This window comes from Patagioenas fasciata, chromosome 5 (genome assembly GCF_037038585.1).
Source record: "Patagioenas fasciata isolate bPatFas1 chromosome 5, bPatFas1.hap1, whole genome shotgun sequence".
In the NCBI taxonomy this organism is placed as follows: domain Eukaryota; kingdom Metazoa; phylum Chordata; class Aves; order Columbiformes; family Columbidae; genus Patagioenas; species Patagioenas fasciata.
The window spans coordinates 1887658-1908930 of record NC_092524.1 but is presented as its reverse complement, the minus strand read 5'-3'; the positions used below and the strand labels follow the sequence as shown (position 1 = coordinate 1908930).

The following is a 21273-nucleotide window of genomic DNA, read 5'->3' as shown; positions in this document are numbered from 1 at the left end:
CGTCGACATGTGACACTCATGGGGACACACTTCCCCATTGCTTCCGAGATGGGGCCACCCCACATCCGTCCTCACCTCGCTGTCACCTCCTGGGGTGACAGGGGGCACCCACAGCCGTTGCCAGTGTCCCCAAGTGTCCCAGGTGAAGGGTGGCTCCAGCTCGTCCCTCCCCTCGGCGCCTTCCTTGTGCCCATCACGGGGGATTAGCGCAGGGACAGCCCCGGGCTTGGGGACAGGGACAAGGGACAGGGCCACCCGCCACCTCGCCTGGATGTAGGGAGGACCGAGGGCGACATCCCCCATCCCTGCGGTGGGCGAGGACGGGGACCCCACCCGTGCCCCGCCAGCCCTTGGGGACACCATGAAGGACCGGCTGGAGCAGCTCAAGGCGGTGAGTGACTCCCGGGTGGGGTGAGGGGACAGGCGACACCTCGGGGGGTGGTGACGGTCCCCAATGGAGCTGGGTGCCACTGGGATGAGGGTCCCTGAGACCCCATCCCATGGTGGATGGGGGTGTCATGGGAATGGGGGTCCCCAAATCCCAGGTCTGTGTTGGATGGGGACATCACGGGGATGGATGTCACCAAACCCCCTCCCTGCGGAGGATGGGGGTGTCACAGGGATGGGGGTTCCTGAAACCCAGGTGGATGGGGAGATCGCAGAGGTGGATGTCATGGGGACAGGGGGCCCTGGGACCCACCTCACAGTGGATGGGGGTGTCATGGGGACAGGGGGTCCCTGACACCCCCCAGCCAAGCTGGATGGGGACATCACGGGACTGGGGGTCCTGAGAACCCCTACAAGCTGGATGGGGACATCACAGGGCTGGGGGTCCCTTAGAGCCCCCTCAAGTTGGATGGGGACAGGGAGCCCTGGGACCCACAGCACAGTGGATGGGGGTGTCACAGGGATGGGGTCACAGGGACTCACCAGCACGCCCTGGTCTGCATGGGGTAGGGGGATCTGTCCCTCGGGGGGAAGGTGAGAGCAATGTGCGGTCCCCAGAGGGCCAGCACCCCATCCTGCACCTCACACCCCTCACCCTCCCGCCACCATTGCCGCTTCCTCCTCCCTCTGCCTGCCCTGCCATGGGGCCCCACTGTCCCCCTGGCTTCCGGGGGGGTCCCCACCTCGTGGGGAGGTCCCCAGCCGGTGGGGGGGTCCTAGCAGCCCCCCACCCTGCACCCCAGCCACGGTGTGGGGCGGGTGGCCGCGGCGGGAGGCTTGGCGGGGATTTAGTGCGGATTATGGAGCCACCAGATAAAACCCTTGGGGGGGAGAGAAGGGATTAATTTTATTTTTACTCCAGTAACAAGATGGGGGGGGGGCTGGGGCTTGTCCCCCTCCCCAGGGACACCGCAGTTGGTCATTGGGGGTGCCGAGGGGGGCCGGGGGGCGATGGGACTGGGGGTGACACCCCAGGAAGGGACGGAGTGGGGAGCCTGTGGAGGGGGGCAGGCGCGACACTGGGGTGATGGACCCCCCCAAACCCCAGTGCTGCTCAGACCTGCACAGTGCGAAGGCTGGGGACACAAAACCATGTCCCTGTCCCCGTCCCTGTCCCCTCCCTCCAGCCAAGCCCAGCAATCCCTTAATTCCCCAGCCAGATGTGCAATGCGCTCGTCCCCCCCTCCAGCTGCAGATGTCCCCCCCATGCCACCACGTCCCCACAGCTCCTCCTGCCGCGTCCCCCACTGACCCTGCAGAGCTGGTGGCCCTGCTGACCCCGTGTGGTTGATGTCACTTGGGGTGGTCCCTGGGGATCCCCCTGAGTGCTGTGTTGTCCCCCTCGCAGAAGCAGGAGGCGGACGATGACAGCGAGGAGCTGGAGATCGCCATCGACAACACGGCGTTTATGGACGAGTTCTTCTCGGAGGTGACAGTGCGGGGACACACATGGGGTTGGGGGGTCTGGGCGTCCCTTCTCTGTCCCCGCCTCATCCTCATCCCCCATCTGGCTTGTCCAGATCGAGGAGACGCGGCAAAACATCGACAAGATCTCTGAGAACGTGGAGGAAGCCAAGAAGCTCTACAGCATCATCCTCTCAGCCCCCATCCCCGAACAGAGTGAGCGCGGTGGCTGCGCCCCCCCCGTCCCTGTGTCCCCTTCCTGGCGGTGTCTCCGGGATGTCCCCAGCTCACGTGTTGTCACCCTGCAGAGACCAAAGACGACCTGGAGCAGCTGACGACAGAAATCAAGAAAATGGCCAACAGTGTCCGCAACAAGTTGAAGAGTGAGTGGCTGTGTCCCCACCGCTGTGTCACCCAGCCCCGCGGGTCCCCCCTGTCCCCACGGGAAGGGTGGGGTGTGCTGGGGACACGGGGACCGTGGGGTCTGAGGGGCTGGGGTCCGGCTCTCGCCAGGCATGGAGAGGAACATCGAGCAGGATGAGGCACGATCCTCCGCCGACCTCCGGATACGCAAGTCCCAGGTGAGCCCTGTGCCCCAGACCTGCCACCGGGGATGTCCCCTCCCAGCACCCCCATGTCCTGAGCGCCCTGTCCCACCCTGTCGCTGTGGGATGGAGAAGTCCTGGTTGTCACCAGGTCTCCCATCTCTGTCCCCATCAGCACCACAGCTGGGTGCTCCCCGGCTTTGTGTCCTTCTGTCCCATCCCCAACATGCTGTCCTGTCCCCCATGGGCTGGGACATGCCATCTCCTGGGTCCCCTGGGTCTCATGTCCCTGTCCCCAGCCCCAGCACCTTGTTCTGCCCCGTCTCCTGGGGCTGGTGACATGCCATGCCCAGAGTGTCACTGGTCTGACTCCTTGTCCCCATCCCCAGCACGTAACCTTGTCCCCTGGGCTGGGGCTGTGCCGTGCTGAGGGTGTCCCCAGTGTCACACCCATGTCTTTGCTCCTGTCCCCTGGGGCTGGCCCGTGCTGTGCCCAGGGTGTCACCATGCCCGGGGTGTCCCAGCTCACACCCCTGTCCTTGCTCTTGTCCACTGGGAAAATGGCCCATGGGGACATGCCATGCCTGGGGTCTTCCATGTCCCCATCCCTGTCGTCAGCACTGGGTCCTGTCCCCTGAGGTTGGGACATGCCATGTCTGGAGTGTCCCATGTCCCTTTCTCCATCCCCAGCACTTGCTCCTGTCCCCAGGGGGTGTGCTATGCCTGGGGTGTCCCCAACCTCATGTCCTTGTCCCCAGCACTCGCTCCTGTCCCCAGGGGGTGTGCCATGCCCATGGTGTCCCCAGCCCCATGTCCGTGTCCGTGTCCCTGTCCCCTGTCCCCTGTCCTCAGGCCTGTCCCCCAGGGGTGTGCCATGCCTGGGGTGTCTCCAACCTCATGTCTTTGTCCCCAGCACTCGGTCCTGTCCCGCAAGTTCGTCGACGTCATGACCAAGTACAACGAGGCGCAGGTCGACTTTCGGGAGCGCAGCAAGGGCCGGATCCAGCGCCAGCTCGAGATCAGTGCGTGCGCCCCGCCCCCTCAGGCCCCGCCCCTTGGGAAGAACTGGGCGTGGCCTGCCCGGTAGACCCCGCCCATTTAGTGAAGTGGGTGGGGGCAGTCCCCACAGCCCCTTCCATTGGCAAAGTGGGTGGAGCTTGAACATTCAGACCCCGCCCATTTGTCAAAGTGGGTGGAGCCTGGTCATACAGCCCCCACCCCTTTGGTAAAAGTGGGCGGGGCTGGGCACTAAAGACCCCGCCCCTTTGGCAAGGTGGTGGAACCAGCCTCTACAGATCCCTTCTTTTTGGTAAAATGGGTGGAGCTGGGCACTAAAGACTCCGCCCCTTTGGCAAAGTGGGTGGAGTCAGGTCCTACAGGCTCCACCCCTTCAATGGAGTGGGCGGGGCTTGTTCCCACCACTGACCCCACCTGCAGCCGGCAAGAACACAACGGATGAGGAGCTGGAGGAGATGCTGGAGAGCGGGAACCCCTCCATCTTCACCTCGGGGGTGAGCACCAGGGGGGACTGGGAGGGGACAAGGGGACAAGGACACCCCCCTCTGATGGCCCCCGCCCCGCTGTGTTGCAGATCATGGACTCGCAGATCTCGAAGCAGGCGCTGAGCGAGATCGAGGGGCGGCACAAGGACATCGTCCGGCTGGAGAGCAGCATCAAGGAGCTGCACGACATGTTCGTGGACATCGCCATGCTGGTGGAGAACCAGGTGTGGGGACAGACGAGGACATGGACTGGGGACAGACGGGGACCTGAGCACAGGGATAACCAGGGAAATGGGCAGGGGGAGAGCCGGGGACCTGAGCATGGGGACAAACAGGGACCGGAGCTTGAGGATGAATGGGGACAAACAGGGACTTGGGAATGGGGACAACCAAGGACCTGGGCATGGGGACAAACAAGGACCAGAGCTTAAGGATGAATGAGGACAAACAGGGACCTGTGCTAATGGCTGCTTGGGGACAACCAAGGACCTGAGCATGGGGATAAACAGGGACTAGGGCTTGAGGATGAATGGGGACAAACAGGGACCCAGGAATGGGGATGAAATGGAGCAACCAAGGACCTGGACATGGGGACAAACAGGGACCAGAGCTTGAGGATGAATGGGGGCAAACAGGGACCTGGGAATGGGGATGAATGGGGACAACCAGGGACCTGAGCATGGGGACAAGCTGGGACATGTACAGGGGGACAAGCAGGGGACCTGGGCATGAAGCCACACAAGAACTGGGAGTCAGGGCAGCACATGGACCCATGGGAACACAGGGTGGCACGGGCTGCACGGGGCCACCCAGCGTGGCACAGGGACACACGCAGGGACACCCAGGCATGGAGCCACACAGGGCTGGGTGGTGACACGTCCCCATGGGGCCACCCAGCACCTGTGGGGACCTACAGGGTGGGACACAGAGAGGCACCCCACACTGTGGTGGCTCCGGCCACTCTCTCTGTCCCTCTCTGTCCTCGTGTCCCCCCCACGCCCCATAGGGATCCATGATCGACCGCATCGAGAACAACATGGACCAGTCTGTCGGCTTTGTGGAACGGGCCGTGGCCGACACCAAAAAGGCCGTGAAGTACCAAAGTGAAGCCAGGAGGGTGAGATGGACCAACATGTCCCCAGTGTCCCCCAGTGTCCCCTCTGTAGCCCCCAGCATCCCAAAGGTACCCCAAAGTCCCCTTCACATCTCCCAGTGCCCTCAGTATCTTCCTGTATCTTCCAGTGGCTCTGAGACCCTCTTGTGTCCCCAAGCCACTTCATGTGTCCCTCAGACACCCCTTGTGTCCCCTCCATAGCTGCCAGCATCCCAAAGCCACCCACAGTGTCCCCTTCTTGTCCCTAAACATTCTGTCACATCTCCCAGTGCTCCCAATACCCCCCCATATCCTCCAGTGGCCCTGAGACCTCCTCATGTCCCCAGCCACCCCTTGTGTCCCTCAGCCACTCCTCATGTCCCCCAGTGTCCCATCCATAGCCCCCAAAATCCCAAAGCCACCCCCAGTGTCCCCCTCTCGTCCCTCAGCGTGCTGTCACACCTCCCAGTGCCCCCAGTATCTCCCCATATCCTCCAGTGGCCCGGAGACCCGCTTTGTGTCCCCCAGCCCCCCCTCATATCCCACAGATGTCCCAAATGGTTCATACCTGCTCCCAGTGTCCCCCAGCCATCACTTGTGTCCCCAACTCGCCCCTTGTGTCCCCTGGCTGTCACCAACAGCTCCCACCTGCCCCCAGTGACCGCCAGCCATCCCAGCTGGTCCCTTGCTGCTCCCTTGTCACCTCCATGGGGCTGTCAGCTCTGTCCCTCCCTGTCCCCCCCGCACCAGCCCCAGCCCTGAGCCCCCTCCTGCCCTCAGGTGTGATGAGCTGGTGGGGGCTCAGCCCCCGGGTCTGCAGCATTTCTGGCTCTTCTGGGCTCCTCTGTGCCCACCTCTGTCCCCTGTCCCCCCTTACACCGGGCAGGTGTCACCGACCCCCCCGTGTCCCCTCTCGTCCCCTCCAGAAGATGCTGGTTTTGGTGGCGGTAGCGCTGCTCGCGCTGGGGACAGTTGCGCTCATCATCGGCCTTTCCCTGGGGCTAAAAAAGAAATAACCCCCCTCGAGGCGGGGGCTGTAGCCTGTAAGTGTCGGGGGGGGCAGGGGAACCCCTCTGTGGGGACATGGGGACCTTGGGGACACTGGACAGGAATGGTGGCCTTGGGTCTGCAGGCTCTGTGATGCTCAGGAACCTGCTGTGCTCGGGGGGGTCTGGATTTCATCTGTATGTCTCTCCCACCACCCCCCACAGCCCCTTGTCCCCCTCCCCACTGTCCCTTCTGCCTGGTGGGGTGACAAATTCCCTTTTCCCTCCTCCAGACACTGTCCCAGCGGCGATGTCACCTTGTGGGACCCCCCCCAGCACCGCGGCTCAGTCCCCTCCTCTCCCTGCGTCCCGCACGCACCGACTGTCCTCCTGTCACCGGACGCTGTCCCCCCGCTGACTGTCCCCTGCTGTCCCACCAGTCCGCAGGCTCTGTCCCTTGTGTCCCCTGCAGGAGGGAGACAGGACTCTATTTATAATTTTCCTTGTCCCCCCCATCTTTTGGAGGGGGCCACGGTGACACAGTGACACTGGAGGGATGCGGCAGCTGGTGCCACATCCCCTGCGAGCAGGGACAAGGTGACCTGGTCACTTGCGTGGATGTCCCATGGGGATGAGGGATGGGAATATGGTCAGGACAGGGGGTTTGGTGGCACCAGCAGCTGCTGGTGGCTCTGGTCACACTTTGCTGTTCCCACAAACAGAGCCACTAGGGACCTTGTCCCCTTGTCCCCTTCTGGCTGTGATGTCTGAGGCTGGCATGTCCCCCAGGGGGAGGACACGGCCATCGTGGTTATTTGGTTATTTAATCCCCGTTACAATAAAATCCCGGATGCCGCCCACCCTGCGCCTCTCCGCTCCATGCACAAGGTGAAACTGGGGACAAATGGGGACAAGTGGGGTGCTGGTACCCCCGGACACCCCACATGGGGGGGCTGAGGACAGCTCAGCTCGTAACGGTAGCGACATCGTGGCTGCGCCGGTGGCTTTGGCCAAGGTTTTCAGGGGCTGTAGTGACACCATCCCTCAGGGTGGAGAGGTGACAGGGGACAAACCGCCTCTCCCTGCGATTTTGGGTAAGTCACTGTGACGGGGACATGGCCCCTTGGCCACGGGGACAGCAGCACAGCCACGTCCTGGTGCTGCACAGGGCCAGCTCACACCTGCCCCACCAGCCCCTGTCCCTTGTCCACCTTTTCCAAACCCTGGCCCTCATCCCTAGCCCCTGTCCCTTGTCCCCAGCCCCTGTTCCTCTCCCCAGTCCCTTGTCCCTAGCCCCTGCCCCTCATCCCCAGCCCCTATTGCCTCCACCTGGCCGCTGTCCCTTGTCCCCTCTCCCCAGCCCATCCTTTGTCCCTTTTCCCCACTCCCCATCCCCTGTCCCTTGTCCCCCTCCCCTGCCTCATGTCCCCTCTCTCCCCTCGCAGAAGAAGATCATGATCATGATCTGCTGCATCATCCTCGCCGTCATCCTGGCTGCCAGCATCGGGAGCATCTTCGCCTGAGTCCTCCCCCCGCTGCCCTCCAGGTGACAGGGGACATGGCAGGAGGGTGACACTGGGGTTCCCAGTGCCGCGCCACACCCGGAGGGTGGGTTTGGGCCACGCTGGGTGGGATTCACCCCCCTTGGACTTGCCAAAAGGCACTGGTGTAGAAGGGGTGTCCCCAGGGAACATGCTGGGGAGGGACTGGGACAGCCACATCCCCTTCCTCATCCTCATCTTCGTCCCTGTCACAGGTGGCCTTTCCCCCTCCTGCCCGGATGATCTTGAGGGTCTCTTCCAACCAAAATGATTCTACGGTTCGGTGATTCTACGATTTCTCTGCCTCGCCACCCACACCGGAGCCTTCCTCCCAAATAAAGAGATCCCCCACATTTTGCTTTGGGGTGCTGTGTCATGGACGGAGGGTCTATCACTTCTGGGATGCTCCCAGCCCCGTCTTTGTGCCTCCGAAAAACCAACATGATCAACACAGGTTCTTGTGAGGTTTAATTAACACGGCTCCCAGCCCCACTGCTCATTACACCCGGTGTTTTAGGAAGAATTTCCCCCAGTAACGTCCCTGGAACTTCACATCATAGGGGCTGAGGTACCGGCGCATCCCCAGCATGTTGGCGGTGACGATGCGCTCGAAAGTCCAAGGGTTTTGGTTGTTGAGCTTCTTCTCCTCCTCCTCGCGCCGCAGCTGCTCGAGGCCGTCGCGGCTGATGGGGACGGCGGGGAAGGGCAGTTTATTGGCCACTTGCGTGAGGAAAGGTTTCACCTCCTCGAACTCACAGCGCCCGCCAATCTCCACCACCAAGCGCCCCGTCTTCACCGCCGTCACATAGTGGTCGATGGGGCCTTTGCCACCTCCCATGCGGTGGCCCAAGCTCTTCCGTGTCACCGGTTTGTATGGGGCTGGCACCCGCCAGATGGCAAACATGGTTCTGGGGTTCATGCTGCGGCCGATGGTCAAGCGGATCATCTCGAAGTGGCCCCAGTGGAGGTAGCCACCCCCCAAAGCCTGCGGAGGGAAGGACAGGGTTCCTCAGGGACAGACAGAGGGACAAAGGGTCCCCTGTCCTGTTCCCCTGGCGTCACAGGTGCTTTTTGGGGATGTATCAGAGCCACCTTTCCAATTTAAGCTCGGTCTTACATTCCTTATCCCCTGAGGTATGTGCCGTTAGCCTCACTCAATCCAGCTTTTCGGAGACAGTTTGTCAGCGGTCCCCTCTGGTCACTGCTTTGATTTGGTGGCTTCACCACCCAGGGGAGCGCTCAGCACCAGGCAGGGGGGTCCCCACACCTGTCCCCCTCATCACCCCCCACTCACCAGGATCCCGTACTGGCCCTGGATGAAGTCGGTGGCCTCCCGGGACGGCCCGCGGATGTCACGCAGCTGCCGGGGCTCCCGCTTGACCTTGGGCACCGCTGGGACCTTGTCCATGAACTTCAGCTTTGTCTTCTCTGGGATGGTGACACCTGCGGGGGGACATGTGTGTGGGGGTCACCTGGGACACCCTGGTGTGGGGGTGGCAGATCAAGGGGTGTCCTTGCCCTCCTGGGGCATGGGTTCTCCCTCTTACCGCTGTAGTCCGGGGGTATCACCAACTTCTTCAGCCCGGCCCGGGGGATGGTGACACCGCCGGGACCTGCGGGACAGAGCGGGGGTCAGTGCGGGGAAATTGGAGGGATCCCTGGGTAGCATAAGGAGGGACGCCCTTGGGTAGCAGTGTCCCCCCTGGACCGCAGCGTCCCCCCACGGAGCCCAATGTCCCCCCGGGATCCCAATGTCCCCCCCATGCAGCCCAATGTCCCCCCACGCAGCCCAATGTCCCCCCGGGATCCCAATGTCCGCCCACGCAGCCCAATGTCCCCCGGGGATCCCAATGTCCCCCCACGCAGCCCAATGTCCACCCGGGATCCCAATGTTCCCCCACGGCCGCCACAGCCGACCGGTAATACAGACGGCCCCGATACCGGAGCTCCCCCCCCGCTCCCCGTTCCCCGCCGGGCCCCCGGCGCTCGGACACGCTCCCCCGGGGCAGGCGGCGGCCCCGCGAAGCGCTGCCCGGGCTGCCCTGACCTGCTCCGGGCCGGAGCTGCAGCAGGAGCCGCCATGGCCGCATCGCCCCGCCGGAAGTGCCTGAGAGGGGGCCGCCATGGCGGGGACACGTCCGGTCCCGGTCCGTCCCCGCAGCGCCCCCGGGAAACGCGGACCCGGGGTTGGAGTTACAGCATCACAGAGCCATTTTGGGTGGAAAAGCCACTCGAGATCATCCAGTCCAACCATAACCCACCCCTGGCACTGCCCCATGTCCCTGGGAACCTCATCTCCATCTGTCCAACCCTCCAGGGATGGTGACTCCAGCACTGCCCTGGGCAGCCTGTTCCAATGCCCCACAGCCCTTGTTCCTGCAGAACCATTTTGGGTGAAAAAGACCCTCAAGATCGAGTCCAGTCGTTAACTCAACACTGTCATTTACCCGCGTCCTTAAGAGTCTCATCCCTGTGTATTTTAAACACCTCCCAAGGAGCCACCTCAGTCACACACGCACATACACAGAGGTCTGTGCTACAAATGGCTCTTTATTGCCTTCATCGTGGTCCCTTGGTGGCTTCAGTAGGTGGTGAAGATGGCCCAGACGGGCTCCTCAACCTGTGACTTGTAGGTGCCAACCCCAAAACAGCCCCTTACCCCAAGCATCCCTTGCCCAGGCTGTGGTGCCAAAAAAGAGCAGAAATCACCTTCCCTCAAGAGCCTTCATCGTGCAGTGGAGGAAATGAAGGGGCTGCCTCTGCCATGGCTTTAACACCTGGGCCAGGGTCATCACCCACCCCCTCGCACCCACCTGGGGCTCGTCTCCTCCTCCCAGGGCCAGAACAAGAGCCCCTGTCCCTGTCCTTGTCCCAGCCCTGCTCCTGGTCCCTGTCCCTGCCTGGGGGGTGATGGAGAAGCTGGGGGCAGTCAACCTCTGGTCATATTCTGCCCTTCTCACCCTAAGACCAGGCTGGTTGCTGCACACAGGGTAACAAGCGTGTCCTTGGGGCACCCTCCCACTCAGAGCCTCTGGGGAAACTGAGGCACAGCCAGGCAGATCCCTCTGCAGGGCTCTTGTCCCCCCACAGAGCCACCAGCACCTCCCAGTTTGGCATCAACTGCAGGGACTGGTTTCCAGTCAGCTGCAGCCCCGTTCCCACCACCCCTTTGAGCCGCATCCAACCGGTTTGGGACCCCATTCCTGCTCATCCCACAGCTGCGCGCCTCATCCAGAAGGACACTGAGGAACAGGCTCCAAAACCTTCCTCAAATCCATAAACACCACCCACCACTTTCCCGTCATCCTGGAGCTGGGTGCCCTTCCCGCAGCAGGATATCAAACCAGTTCAACGGGACATTTCCCTCATTAACTCACGCTGGTGATGGCTTTTGGTCTTCAAATTATTCGGGTTGACTACAGTCAGGGGGCGGAGTGTGGCAGATGGGTAAATAAGAGATGGGCACCGAGAAAATGTAAAAGCAGAGAGGACACACGGAGAATGCAGTGCCCACAGGACTTTGGTGGCCGGAACAGACCTGAGGACATGAGGATGCTCAGCGTGGCTTTCGGCATCGGGGTCCTGCTGGCCCTGGCTGGCAGCACGGCCGCAAAGGGCTGCAGTGAGTGCCAGCCCTCTGGGGAGGGACTGAGGGGGGACGGGTGGCTCTGCGAGGGGCTGTGTGGAGGGGACACCTCCAGTGACCTCCCGTTGCGAGTGACAGTGGGATGTCTGTCCCGTCTCTCCTCCCAGACGCCTCACAGGAACTGGTCTCCAAGCTGGTGCAGCGCATGGAGCACCCGGCCAAGGGGAGTGAGACGCCAAACCCCAGCATTCTGCTGGCCTTGAACTTGGTTAGGGACACCGGGAATTACACCAAGCAGCTGCTCCAGAAGATAAAGGAAGAGGCTGTGAAAAGAGCCCAAGAAGGTAGGGAGGGGAGGGGGCTTCTACCCCGACATGACACCACCAGTTCTCTCGAGTTCCTGGCCCCCCCACACCCTGGCTGCTCTCTTGTCCCCACAGACATGACGTCGGGCAAGGTGGCTCTGTACGTGCTGTCCCTCCTCTCCTCCTGCCAGGACCCCCGGCACGTCCGAGCCTTTGGAAAGACCATCGACCTGGTCCAGATCCTGCAGCAGAAAACAGATGAGGAGGTGGCCAAGCTGAGTATGAGGGGACGGGAGGGAGGGCTTGGGGTGTCCAGGGAGGTGTCCCCCACCCTGCTCACCCCTCAGCTCACCACACTTGGCTTTGCAGTCACAGACGGGATCCCCATAACCACCCTGTACAGTGTCAGCCTGGACGCCCTGGCCTTGTGCCTGGCCAGGGCAGGAGGCTACCGAGTGGCATCTGTGGTCCTGGCCAAGCAGGTGCTGAGACTTGGTGACCAGCTCTTAGTGGGTAAGGGACCCCTCTGGCCCCACCGTGTCCCCTCTCTGCCACCTTGGTGGTGACACTGTGATCCCGCAGACACCCGTGCCATGGCGGCGCTGGCCATGACGTGCACGTACAGACAGACGGACCTGCAGGACGTACGGGAGCTGCTGTGGAGAGCACTGCACAATGTGACCAACGGCTTCCTCGATGAGCAAGAGAAGAATGACGGCATGATCGGGAACATTTACAGCATGGGGCTGGCCCTGCAGGTACAGGGTGACAGGCTGTGCCACCACAGCTGCTCGGTCCTGTTCTCGGGGCTGCTGGTGCCACCTCCTGTCCCCTCCACAGGCGCTGGAGTCGACTCAGGAGTTTTACGCCCCGCGGAAGTGGAACTCTGCCCAAGCCTGCGACGTGGTGTTCAAGCATGACTACAACCAGTCCATGGCCATCGCCCAGGTCCTGCCTGCGCTGGTGGGCAAGACCTACCTGGACGTGGCTGATCTGAACTGTACCACCGGTATGTCCCCAAACCTAGAGCCATCCCTGTCCCCAGAGCTGGGTACAGTTGCGGTTCACAGAGGTAGGGCTGACCCCAGACCCTGTGGGGACAATGCTCCTGGACCTGTGTGCCCAGTGGCACCGTGGCTGGTGCCCACCCTGCCCCTCTCCCCTCCAAACAGACATCACGGTTAACTACACCATCACCAACATGCTGCAGGGAAGATACTTCGAACACAACATCTCGGTGAATGTCCCGGCCGGATCTGTGCTGCTTAAGGTGCTGGAGACAGCACAGAAGGAGAAACCTGACATCTTTAGGTGACAACTGGAGGGTTTGGGGGGTTTATGGCATCCCCCAACCCATCCCTGAGCCCAACCGTGTCCCCAGCAGCTTCCAGACGAAGCCGACGTCCTGGGGCCCCATGGTGGTCTCCATCCACGGGCTGGCTGCTGACCCGAACAGAAGGACCTACTGGCAGTTCCTGAGCGGTGGGGTCCCCCTCCAGGAAGGTGGGCAGCTGGGGGGGGACACAGGGGGCCATGATGGGGTGCGTGGTACCCCAACCTCACCTCATCCCTCCACCGCAGGGGTTGGCACCTACAAGCCGCGGAATGGAGAGCACATCCAGGCCAACTTCACCACCTACGGAATCAAAGGAGAGACCACCATGGAGGGAATAAAGACCTATTTGTAGACAAACCTCTGTGTGTGTGTGTGTGTGTGTGTGTGTGTGTCTGAGGCTGCAGCACCTCAGGAAGGGTTGAACAGGCAGAGATGAGGTTCTCAGGGACATGGGGTAGTGCCAGGGGTGGGGGAATGGTTGGACTGGATGATCCTGAGGATCTTTTCCAATCAAAATTATTCTGTGAGATTACAACACAGGGTCCAGACCCCTTGGTGGGGATGAGGCCTCAGCAGGGGTGGGGGCAAGCCTTGGGTTGTGCCCTTCTCTTGGTGGAAGGTCTTGTCAAAGGCCTCAATGGGACATGGGGACTCGGGGGGTCCTGCCTGGTGGGGACCCCTGCCTGTCACAGAGTTGGGGGCTGGGGGTGACGTTGTGGAGGGACACTATGGGAGGCGATTCTGCTGGGCTCTGCTCTCCCAGAACTCATAGCGACACCTGGAAGCCAGGTGTGCAGCGGCAGGATGTGCCCTGCTCGGAGAGCCGTAGCACGTGTCAGCAGGGACACAGCTACGGGTGCTGTGCCCAGGGAGCAGAGCTCCCCCTGTGAGTGACGGAGCTCCCGGAGGAGGTGACGAGGTTGAGCAGTGTCAGGGAGAGCAAGAGGGAGAGAGATCACTGGAGTCACATCTGACCTTACAACCATAGAATCCTTTTGGTTGGAAAAGCCCCTCAAGGTCATGGAGTCCAACCATTAAACCACCCATGTCCCTGAGAACCTGATGTCCGTCTGTCCAACCCTCCAGGGATGGTGACTCCAGCACTGCCCTGGGCAGCCTGTTCCAATGCCCCACAGCCCTTTGGGGAAGAAATTGTTCCCCAGATCCAACCTCAACCTCCCCTGGTGCAACTTGAGGCCGTTTCTTTGTGTCCCTGTCTCCCCTCAGCTCCTGTTCTCCAGCTGAACCCCCCAGGTTCCTCAGCCGCTCCCATCACACTTGTGCTCCAGCCCCTTCCCCAGCTCCGTTCCCTTCTCTCAACTCGCTCCAGCACCTCAAAGCCTTTCTTGGTGTAAGGGGCACAAAACTGCCCCACTGCTGCCCCCTCCCCTGTGCTGTGCCATGTTCCTGCAGAACCGTCTTGGGTGGAAAAGACCCTCAAGATTGATTCCAACCGTTAACCCAGCACTGTCACTAACCCATGTCCTTAAGAGTCTCATCCCTGTGTATTTTAAACACCTCCCAAGGAGCCAGCCCAGACACACACGCACATACACAGAGGTTTGTGCTACAAATGGCTCTTTATTGACTCCATGGTGGTCCCTCGGTGGCTTCAGTAGGTGCTGAAGACGGCCTGGATGTGCTCCTCGTCCTGTGGCTTGTAGGTGCCAACCCCTGCGGTGGAGGGATGAGGTGAGGTTGGGGTACCATGGCCTCCATCATGGCCCCCGTACTCCCTACCCCAGCTCCCCACCTTCCTCGAGGGCGACCCCACTGCTCAGGAACTGCCAGTAGGTCTTTCTGTTCTGGTCAGCAGCCAGCCCGTGGATGGAGATCACCATGGGCCCCCAGGATGTCTGCTCTGTCTGGAAGCTGCCAGGGACACGGGTGGGCTCAGGGATGGGTTGGGGGATGCGATAAAGGTTGGGGGATGCGATAAACCCCAAAAAAACCCCAAGCCACCCTCCATCACCTAAAGATGTCGGGTTCCTTTTCCTGTGCTGCCTGCAGCACCTGGAGCAGCACGGAGCCGTCTGGGACCTGCACCGCGGTGGTGTAGCTGAAGTATCTTCCCTGCAGCGTGTTGCTGATGGAGTAGTGAACCGTGATGGTGGCTGCTGGGAGGGGAGAGGGGCAGGGTGGGCACCTGCCACAACGTCATGGGGGTCTGCAAACATCGTCCCCACGGGGTCTGAGGGGCAGCTGTACCTCTGTGAACCGCGGCTGTACCCAGCTTAGGGGACAGGGATGGCTGTAGCTTTGGGGACGGGGACGGCTGTAGCTTTGGGGACAGGGTTGACTGTAGATTTGGGGACATCCTGGTGGTGCAGTCCAGGTCAGCCGTGTCCAGGTAGGACCTGCCCACCAGCGCGGGCAGGACCTGGGCGATGGCCATGGGCAGGCTGTAGTCATGGCGGGACACCGCAGCCAAGGCTTGGGTGCAGTCCCACACCCGCGGGGCGTAAAACTCGCCTGTGGCCACCAGCGCCTGTGGAGGGGACAGGAGGTGGCACCAGCAGCCCCAGGAGCAGGACCAGGCGGCTGCGGTGGCACAGCCTGTCACCCCGTACCTGCATGGCCAGCCCCGTGCTGTAAATGTTCCCGATGACACCGTCCCCCTCCTCCTGCTCATCGAGGAAGCTGTTGGCCACGGCCGATAGCGCTTCCCACAGCAGCTCCTGCAGGTCCTGCAGGTCCGTCTGTCCGTATGTGCACGTCATGGCCAGCGCCGCCATGGCACAGGTGTCTGCGGGATGCTGGTGTCACTGCCAAGGTGGCAGAGAGGGGACACGGCAGGGCCGGAGGGGTCCCTTACCCACAGAGAGGTGGCTGTCGGGGCTCAGCACCTGCTTGGCCAGGATCACGGATGCCCCTTGGTAGCCACCTGCCCCGGTCAGGCACAGGGCCAGGGCGCTCAGGCTGACACTGTACAGCGTGGTTTTGGGGATCCCCTCCTCCTCTGCAAAGCCAAGAGCAGTGAGTGAGGTGGGGACAAGGGACTGGCGTTGGGGACACCTCCCCGGACACCCCGCCGCCTCCCGCCATACCCAGCATGGCCATCTCCTCGTCCATTTTCTGCTGCAGGACCTGGACCAGGTCGACGGTCAGTCCCAGCGCCTGGACGTTCCGGGGGTCCCGGCAGGAGGAGAGCAGGGACAGCACGGACAAAGCCACCTCCCCTGATGTCATGTCTGTGGGGACAAGAGAGCAGCCGGCACGCCAGGAACCAGGGAGAACCGGGGGTGCTGCAAGAGGGGCGCACCCCCCACCCATCCTACCTCTTTGGGCTCTGGTCACAGCTTCCTCCTCGACCTCCTGCAGCAGCCACTTGCGGGTGTTACTGCCCGTGGCCCCGGCCAAGTTCAAGGCCAGCAGGACACTGGGGTTCGGCGTCCCCTCCGCCTTGATCAAGTCGTCCATGCGCTGCGCCAGCTCCGAGACCAGTTGCTGTGGGGCAACTGGGAGGAGAGAGGATGGACACCCCACACCGGGAGGTCACTGGGGGTGTCCCCTCTGTGTGGGGACAGCTGTCCCTCTGCAGGAGGGCTGGCACTCACCACAGCCCTGTACAGCCATGCCACCGGCCAGGGCCAGCAGGACCCCAATGCCAAAAGCCACGTTGAGCATCCTTGTGTCCTCAGGGCCACTCAGGCTACCAAAATCCCGTGGACACTGGTTTCTTCACTTGTCCCCTCTGCTTTTAGCTTTACCTGGTGCCCTTCTCTGGTTATTGACCCTCCCGGAGCCACCCCGGCACTGCCAAGCGCCGCTGGTGTATCCAGACCAACACACACACACAAAAAAATAGGCTCGTAAGTTCCAGGAAACTCCAGCCCCGTTAGTGTCACCTCAGTGCCAGGAACAAAGGAGTGAGGAGGTCACCCAGGGCGGTGGTGGAAAGAATTTAAAGAATAAAGCCATCACTGGTGGGGATTAACAGGGAAAGTCCCGTTGAACTGGTTCGATATCCTGGTGTGGGAAGGTCGCCCACCTCTGGGGTCACGGGAAGGTGGCGGGTGGTGTTTTTTTCAGGATTTTAGGAAGGTTTTGGAGCCTGTTTCTCAGCGTCCTTCTGACCCCCATCCCACGGCTGCGAGATGAGCAGGGACAGGGTGACAAACCAGCTGGACGCAGCTCAAAGGGGTGGTGGGAACAGGGCTGCAGCTGACTGGAAACCAGACCCTGCGGTTGATGCCAAACTGGGAGGTGCTGGTGGCTCTGTGGGGGGACAAGAGCCCTGCAGAGGGATCTGCCTGGCTGTGCCTCAGTTTCCCCAGAGGCTCTGAGTGGGAGGGTGCCCCAAGGACACGCTTGTCACCCTGTGTGCATGGACCAGCCTGGTTTTGGGGAGAGGAGGGTGTCACATGGCCAAAGATTGACATCCCCCCCAGCTTCTCCGTCACCCCCCAGGCAGGGACAGGGACCAAGAGCAGAGCTGGGACAAGAATAGGGACAGAGGCTCTTGTTCTGGCCCTGGGAGGAGGAGACGAGCCCCAGGTGGGTGCGAGGGGGTGGGTGATGACCCTGGCCCAGGTGTTAAAGCCATGGGGGAGGCAGCCCCTTCTCTTCCTCCCCCTGCATGATGAAGGCTCTTGAGGGAAGGTGCTTTCTGCTCTTTTTTGTCACTGCAGCCTGGGCACGGGATGCCTGGGGTAAGGAGTTCGGGAATGGGGGGCAGGATTTGGAGTGAGGGAGCCCTGGGGTGGCTCCTGCACCTTCCCCGTGTCCCCATTGGGACCCTTCAGAGGTCACATCAGTGCTCTGGGGTGACAGCATGAAGTGGCTCGACCTCCCAGTGCCACCTCCTTCTCTGTCCCTAAAGCTGTAAATGCTAAAATGGGGGGATTTTGGGAGACGCTGGTGCTGGGGGGAGCCTGGGAGTCCCCGGCGAGCTGGCTCAGGCTCCCTCTCCTCCCCCCACCAGTCTCAGTGACATGTGGCCACGCGTGGCTCTCGGTGACGGTGCCATCCAGCCTCCTGGGGACCCCAGTGACCGATGGGGAGCTGACGCTGGGACACAGTTGTGGGGTGACCAGCACTGATGGGGACCAGTACCAGCTGGAGCACCCACTCGGGGGTTGCGGGACCACCCTGGAGGTGAGGAGGCAGGGGTGACAATGTGGGGTGTCCCCCTTGGGGGGCTGTAGGGCGTCCCACAGGGGAGGGACAATGCTGGGATGTCCTTGGCTGTGGCTGCCGAAACTCCTGTGGTGAGGGGAGGAAACCATGCGGGTGCCGGTGCCACCATTGTCACCAAACCCGTGTGTTGGGGGAGCCTCAGGGTGGACCCCCCAGGTCCTGCTGTCCCCATGGGGAGGGTCCCACCTTCATACTAGAGTGGGGGCACTGATTAAAGTGAGTGGGGTTGGTACTGGTGAAGTGACACCAGCTCTTGCCATGTCACAAGGAGCTTTCTGGGTGCTGGGGACAGGGAGGTGACACCTGCTTGGAGCCAGGTGACACCTCCAGCCCTATGTCCCCCCCCAGCTCCTCCCAGACAGAATCCACTACAGCAATGTCCTCTGTTACCGCCCCATGCTCAGGGGGGCCGTGGCTCGTGCCGGACCCTTCACCCTCCCCATCCACTGCTACTACCCCAGGTACGTGGGTGCCCCGTGGAGCCCTCTGGGTGCCACCCACCATGGGACCCCTCGGTGCTGGGTCCGTGGGGGGCACATGGCAGGGAGGGGTGTCACCCCACTCAAGGATGCTCTGCAGGACGGGCAGTGTTTCATCCGGGGGTGTCCAACCCACCTGGGTCCCCTTTGGCTCCACCGCCGCTCACCGGAGACGCCTGCGCTTCGCCCTGGACGCGTACGACAGTGAGTGGGGGACCCCAAACCCACCCATTCCCCTGTGTGGGGGTCCCCTCAGCCTGGCTGGGGCTCTGGGATGATGTCCCCAATGTGTCCCCCAGGTACCTGGTCCTCCCGCCAGCACCAGGCCACCTATTCCCTGGGGGACATCATCAACATCGAGGCGTCGGTGAGCCCCATTCCCCCTGTGTCCCTCAGGGTTTTTGTGGATGAGTGCGTGGCCAGCCCCAGTGTAGTGACACAGCTCAAGTTCAAGGTCATCGGTGACAACGGGTGAGCGCCAGGGCTGGGGACAGCGGAGGAAAGAGCGTGGTTGTCCCCAGCGGGGTGACAATCCCGTGTCACCCCGCAGGTGCCTGCTGGACGGGCAGTTTGGCCGCTCCCGCTTCCTCCCCCGGCGCGGTGACGGTTCCCTCCGCTTCCAGCTGGACACCTTCCTCTTCCTCAATGCTTCCAGCAGCCAGGTCCGTGCCGAGGGCCTGGGTGTGCGGGGTGACCCCCCCCACACCTGCTGATGTGGGGATGGGGTGGCTGCGGGTGACCAGCTCAGAGGAGGTGGCAGGAGGCTGTTTGTCCCCGCAGATCCACCTCCGCTGTCACCTGAAGGCTGTGGCACAGGGGACCGGGGACACTTTTGGCAAAGCCTGCTTCTACAATGGCACAGCAGCCGCCTGGCGCTCCCCTGATGGGGCCGACTGCTCCTGCTGTGACTCCCCGGGGGGCTGCAGGGACCGGCGACAGCGGCGGGGGGCTGGTGGCCGAGGTGAGACCCCCCCCGACCTTGGTGACACCCAAGAGCCCTGCGGGTGACAGCAGTGCCTGACCAGTGTCTCCTCGCAGGGCTCCTTGGTGAAGCCACCGTCCAGCTGGGTCCCCTGGGGCTGCTCTCGGCCCTGCCCAGCTTGTCCCCTGTCCCCTCGAGTGTCCCCACGGCACCGGCACCCAGCACCGCACCCCCTGGCCACCCCTCGGTCCCCGTGGTGCGGGGGGAGAAGAGGGACCCAGGTGAGTGTGTGCGTGTGTGTGTGTCCCCTGGGGCTGGGGGTGGTTGGGGTGACCCTGCTGTCCCCCTCACCCCTGTCTGACCCCACAGGACCAGCTGTCCCTGGCCCCACGCTGGCCATGGTGGCCATGTGCTCCATCCTTGCCACCGTGGGCATGGCCGGCTGCTACTGCTCTGTGCAGCGACACCGGAGCCAAAACCGGCTGGGGGGGGCTCCCGAAGCAGCCCCCGGGGAGCCCCGAGCTGTGGCCATGGCCCCCACAGCCCCAGGGACGCCCCCTGCTCCTCTGGTCCCTGCCATGGTGTGAAAATCCTGGTTTTAGAAATAAACCTGAGGCAGAAAAGGCTGTGCCAGGTCTGTGGGGGTTTGGGGAGACCATGCACCCCCCCGGGTGTGAGGCCACCGCAGTGGGATGGGGGATGATGACACCAGGACTTGCTTTGGGTCCCCTCTGCCTGTCACCTCCTGCAGCCGGGGACAATCCCTGTCTGGGGAAGGGGGGGCATGGGGGTCTGGTCCCCACGATGTGGGGGGATCCTCCAAGATGTGGCTGTGAGGGTGGGGGTCCCCATGAGGGTTGTGTGAGCATCTTCCCCCCCACTTATAAAGGATTTTATAAGAAAAAAGCTGGGGGGGTTGAGGCAGAGATGGCCTGGGGAGCTCTGGGGGGGTTGCTATGGGGTTGGGGGGCTTGTTGTGGGGCCAGGGAGCTGTGGAGGCTGCAGGGGGGGTAGGTGGGGGGACAGCAAGGCACAATGGTCATGGGAATGGGGCACCCCCTCCCTCACGTGTCCCCGCTCCTGTGCAGGGAGGAGGCCTTTGTGCCTAATGGCCTCTGATGGATCTTTTTTCCAGGAACTCGCTGCAGAGAGGCTTTTAATTTCTTTTCTTTTTTTTTGTTTCGTTTTTATTCTCCTCTGAGCTGCTGTAAACAGGCCGGGGGGGGCAGAGTCTGTGTATTGGGGCAGTGCTGCCCCCCCTGACACCCCACTTCCTCCCCCACTTTGCTGTGGGTGGGGGTCTGAGCATCCTCCCCGTGGGGCCACAGGGCCCTGGGCCCCTTCTCTGAATGGGGGGGCAACACTGAGCAGCCCCCCTGTGCAGTTGGGGTGTCTCTTTGAGGGTTGTACCCCACTTTCCTCTCCCCATGGGGCTGCAGCCATGGTTGGGGTGGGTTTGGGGGTGTGGGGGCTGCTCTTCTTGCCCCTTGGCACCCCCTTTTCCATCTGTGTCCCTTGGCCACGGGTGAGTGGGCAGAGCTTGGGAGGGGGTTCCACCTGTGGGTCATGAGGATATGCATGAGTCAAGGGGACACCTGTGGGTTATGGGGACCAGTGTGCCTTGGGGACACCAGTGGGTTGTGGGGTCTAGCTGTGGGTTGCGGGTACAACCGTGGGGTTTTGAGTCCACCCATGGGTCATGGGGTCTAGCTGTGGGTCATGGGGGACATGCATGAGTTGTGGGGTCCACCCATGGGTCATGGGGACACCTGTGGGTTGTGGGGACATGTGTGAGTCTTGGGGTCCACCCATTGGGATAGGTGTGAGTTGTGGGGACACCCGTGGGTCATAGGGGACATGCATGTGTTGTGTGGTCCACCTGGGGGTCATGAGGACACCCATGGGTTGTGGGGACATGCATGAGTTGTGGAGACATGCATGAGTCATGGGGACACCCGTGGGTCATGAGGACATGCGTGAGCCTTGGG

General features: G+C 62.3%; 5 protein-coding genes across 7 annotated transcripts; 3 read left to right on the top strand and 2 right to left on the bottom strand.

Moving 5' to 3' along the window:
- The first annotated feature begins 37 nt into the window (after positions 1 to 37).
- On the top strand, positions 38 to 7875 carry STX3 (syntaxin 3). 3 transcript variants are annotated; one of them, XM_065838998.2, is made up of 11 exons: positions 39 to 391; positions 1796 to 1876; positions 1968 to 2067; positions 2160 to 2234; positions 2365 to 2432; positions 3310 to 3418; positions 3834 to 3907; positions 3988 to 4122; positions 4905 to 5015; positions 7423 to 7523; positions 7734 to 7875. In XM_065838998.2, the coding sequence occupies exons 1-10, from the start codon at positions 362 to 364 to the stop codon at positions 7498 to 7500; spliced, it is 861 nt and encodes a 286-aa protein (XP_065695070.1). In that variant the 5' UTR covers positions 39 to 361; the 3' UTR covers positions 7501 to 7523; positions 7734 to 7875. The 3 variants fall into 3 exon arrangements, with proteins under 3 accessions (XP_065695067.1, XP_065695070.1, XP_065695069.1); XM_065838997.2 differs by lacking the exons at positions 7423 to 7523; positions 7734 to 7875 and adding exons at positions 5918 to 6034; positions 6271 to 6402; XM_065838995.2 differs by lacking the exons at positions 7423 to 7523; positions 7734 to 7875 and adding an exon at positions 6271 to 7413 and having other exon boundaries at positions 38 to 391.
- Positions 7876 to 7969: 94 nt separating this feature from the next.
- Positions 7970 to 9652, bottom strand: MRPL16 (mitochondrial ribosomal protein L16). The gene is made up of 4 exons (XM_065839014.2): positions 9566 to 9652; positions 9066 to 9131; positions 8813 to 8961; positions 7970 to 8503 (listed from the first exon to the last, which is right to left on the bottom strand). Exons 1-4 carry the CDS (start codon positions 9606 to 9608, stop codon positions 8018 to 8020), a joined length of 744 nt encoding a protein of 247 aa, XP_065695086.1. The 5' UTR covers positions 9609 to 9652; the 3' UTR covers positions 7970 to 8017.
- A 1418-nt stretch (positions 9653 to 11070) lies between these two features.
- Positions 11071 to 13097, top strand: LOC136101831 (cobalamin binding intrinsic factor-like). Its single transcript, XM_065838314.1, has 9 exons — positions 11071 to 11140; positions 11272 to 11448; positions 11545 to 11688; positions 11779 to 11922; positions 11992 to 12167; positions 12250 to 12481; positions 12582 to 12720; positions 12794 to 12912; positions 12991 to 13097. Exons 1-9 carry the CDS (start codon positions 11071 to 11073, stop codon positions 13095 to 13097), a joined length of 1308 nt encoding a protein of 435 aa, XP_065694386.1.
- A 1241-nt stretch (positions 13098 to 14338) lies between these two features.
- On the bottom strand, positions 14339 to 16375 carry LOC136102118 (cobalamin binding intrinsic factor-like). The gene is made up of 9 exons (XM_065838973.2): positions 16303 to 16375; positions 16024 to 16203; positions 15793 to 15936; positions 15561 to 15704; positions 15316 to 15491; positions 14954 to 15233; positions 14718 to 14862; positions 14499 to 14617; positions 14339 to 14419 (listed from the first exon to the last, which is right to left on the bottom strand). Exons 1-9 carry the CDS (start codon positions 16370 to 16372, stop codon positions 14358 to 14360), a joined length of 1320 nt encoding a protein of 439 aa, XP_065695045.1. The 5' UTR covers positions 16373 to 16375; the 3' UTR covers positions 14339 to 14357.
- A 952-nt stretch (positions 16376 to 17327) lies between these two features.
- LOC136102120 (zona pellucida sperm-binding protein 3-like) lies at positions 17328 to 19872 on the top strand. The gene is made up of 9 exons (XM_065838975.1): positions 17328 to 17397; positions 17670 to 17842; positions 18233 to 18345; positions 18464 to 18567; positions 18663 to 18834; positions 18914 to 19025; positions 19144 to 19324; positions 19402 to 19566; positions 19655 to 19872. The coding sequence occupies exons 1-9, from the start codon at positions 17328 to 17330 to the stop codon at positions 19870 to 19872; spliced, it is 1308 nt and encodes a 435-aa protein (XP_065695047.1).
- The last annotated feature ends 1401 nt before the right edge of the window (positions 19873 to 21273 follow it).

What these genes read in the sequence shown, in the direction of transcription:
- LOC136101831 (XM_065838314.1), top strand. Translation starts at nt 11,071, where the DNA reads ATGCTCAGCGTGGCTTTCGGCATCGGGGTCCTGCTGGCCCTGGCTGGC. An exon ending in TGTGAAAAGAGCCCAAGAAG is followed by an intron (nt 11,449 to 11,544) that starts GTAGGGAGGGGA and finishes TTGTCCCCACAG; the next exon opens with ACATGACGTCGGGCAAGGTG. An exon ending in TGGTGACCAGCTCTTAGTGG is followed by an intron (nt 11,923 to 11,991) that starts GTAAGGGACCCC and finishes GTGATCCCGCAG; the next exon opens with ACACCCGTGCCATGGCGGCG.
- STX3 (XM_065838995.2), top strand. Translation starts at nt 362, where the DNA reads ATGAAGGACCGGCTGGAGCAGCTCAAGGCG. An exon ending in TGGACGAGTTCTTCTCGGAG is followed by an intron (nt 1,877 to 1,967) that starts GTGACAGTGCGG and finishes TGGCTTGTCCAG; the next exon opens with ATCGAGGAGACGCGGCAAAA. An exon ending in TCCGGATACGCAAGTCCCAG is followed by an intron (nt 2,433 to 3,309) that starts GTGAGCCCTGTG and finishes CTTTGTCCCCAG; the next exon opens with CACTCGGTCCTGTCCCGCAA.
- LOC136102120 (XM_065838975.1), top strand. Translation starts at nt 17,328, where the DNA reads ATGAAGGCTCTTGAGGGAAGGTGCTTTCTGCTCTTTTTTGTCACTGCA. An exon ending in CGCCCTGGACGCGTACGACA is followed by an intron (nt 18,568 to 18,662) that starts GTGAGTGGGGGA and finishes TGTGTCCCCCAG; the next exon opens with GTACCTGGTCCTCCCGCCAG. An exon ending in AAGGTCATCGGTGACAACGG is followed by an intron (nt 18,835 to 18,913) that starts GTGAGCGCCAGG and finishes GTCACCCCGCAG; the next exon opens with GTGCCTGCTGGACGGGCAGT.
- LOC136102118 (XM_065838973.2), bottom strand. Translation starts at nt 16,372, where the DNA reads ATGCTCAACGTGGCTTTTGGCATTGGGGTCCTGCTGGCCCTGGCCGGT. An exon ending in CGACAGCCACCTCTCTGTGG is followed by an intron (nt 15,492 to 15,560) that starts GTAAGGGACCCC and finishes AGCATCCCGCAG; the next exon opens with ACACCTGTGCCATGGCGGCG. An exon ending in TGGGGTCGCCCTCGAGGAAG is followed by an intron (nt 14,420 to 14,498) that starts GTGGGGAGCTGG and finishes CCTCCACCGCAG; the next exon opens with GGGTTGGCACCTACAAGCCA.
- MRPL16 (XM_065839014.2), bottom strand. Translation starts at nt 9,608, where the DNA reads ATGCGGCCATGGCGGCTCCTGCTGCAGCTCCGGCCCGGAGCAG. An exon ending in GCAGCTCCGGCCCGGAGCAG is followed by an intron (nt 9,132 to 9,565) that starts GTCAGGGCAGCC and finishes TCTGTCCCGCAG; the next exon opens with GTCCCGGCGGTGTCACCATC. An exon ending in GATACCCCCGGACTACAGCG is followed by an intron (nt 8,962 to 9,065) that starts GTAAGAGGGAGA and finishes GTCCCCCCGCAG; the next exon opens with GTGTCACCATCCCAGAGAAG.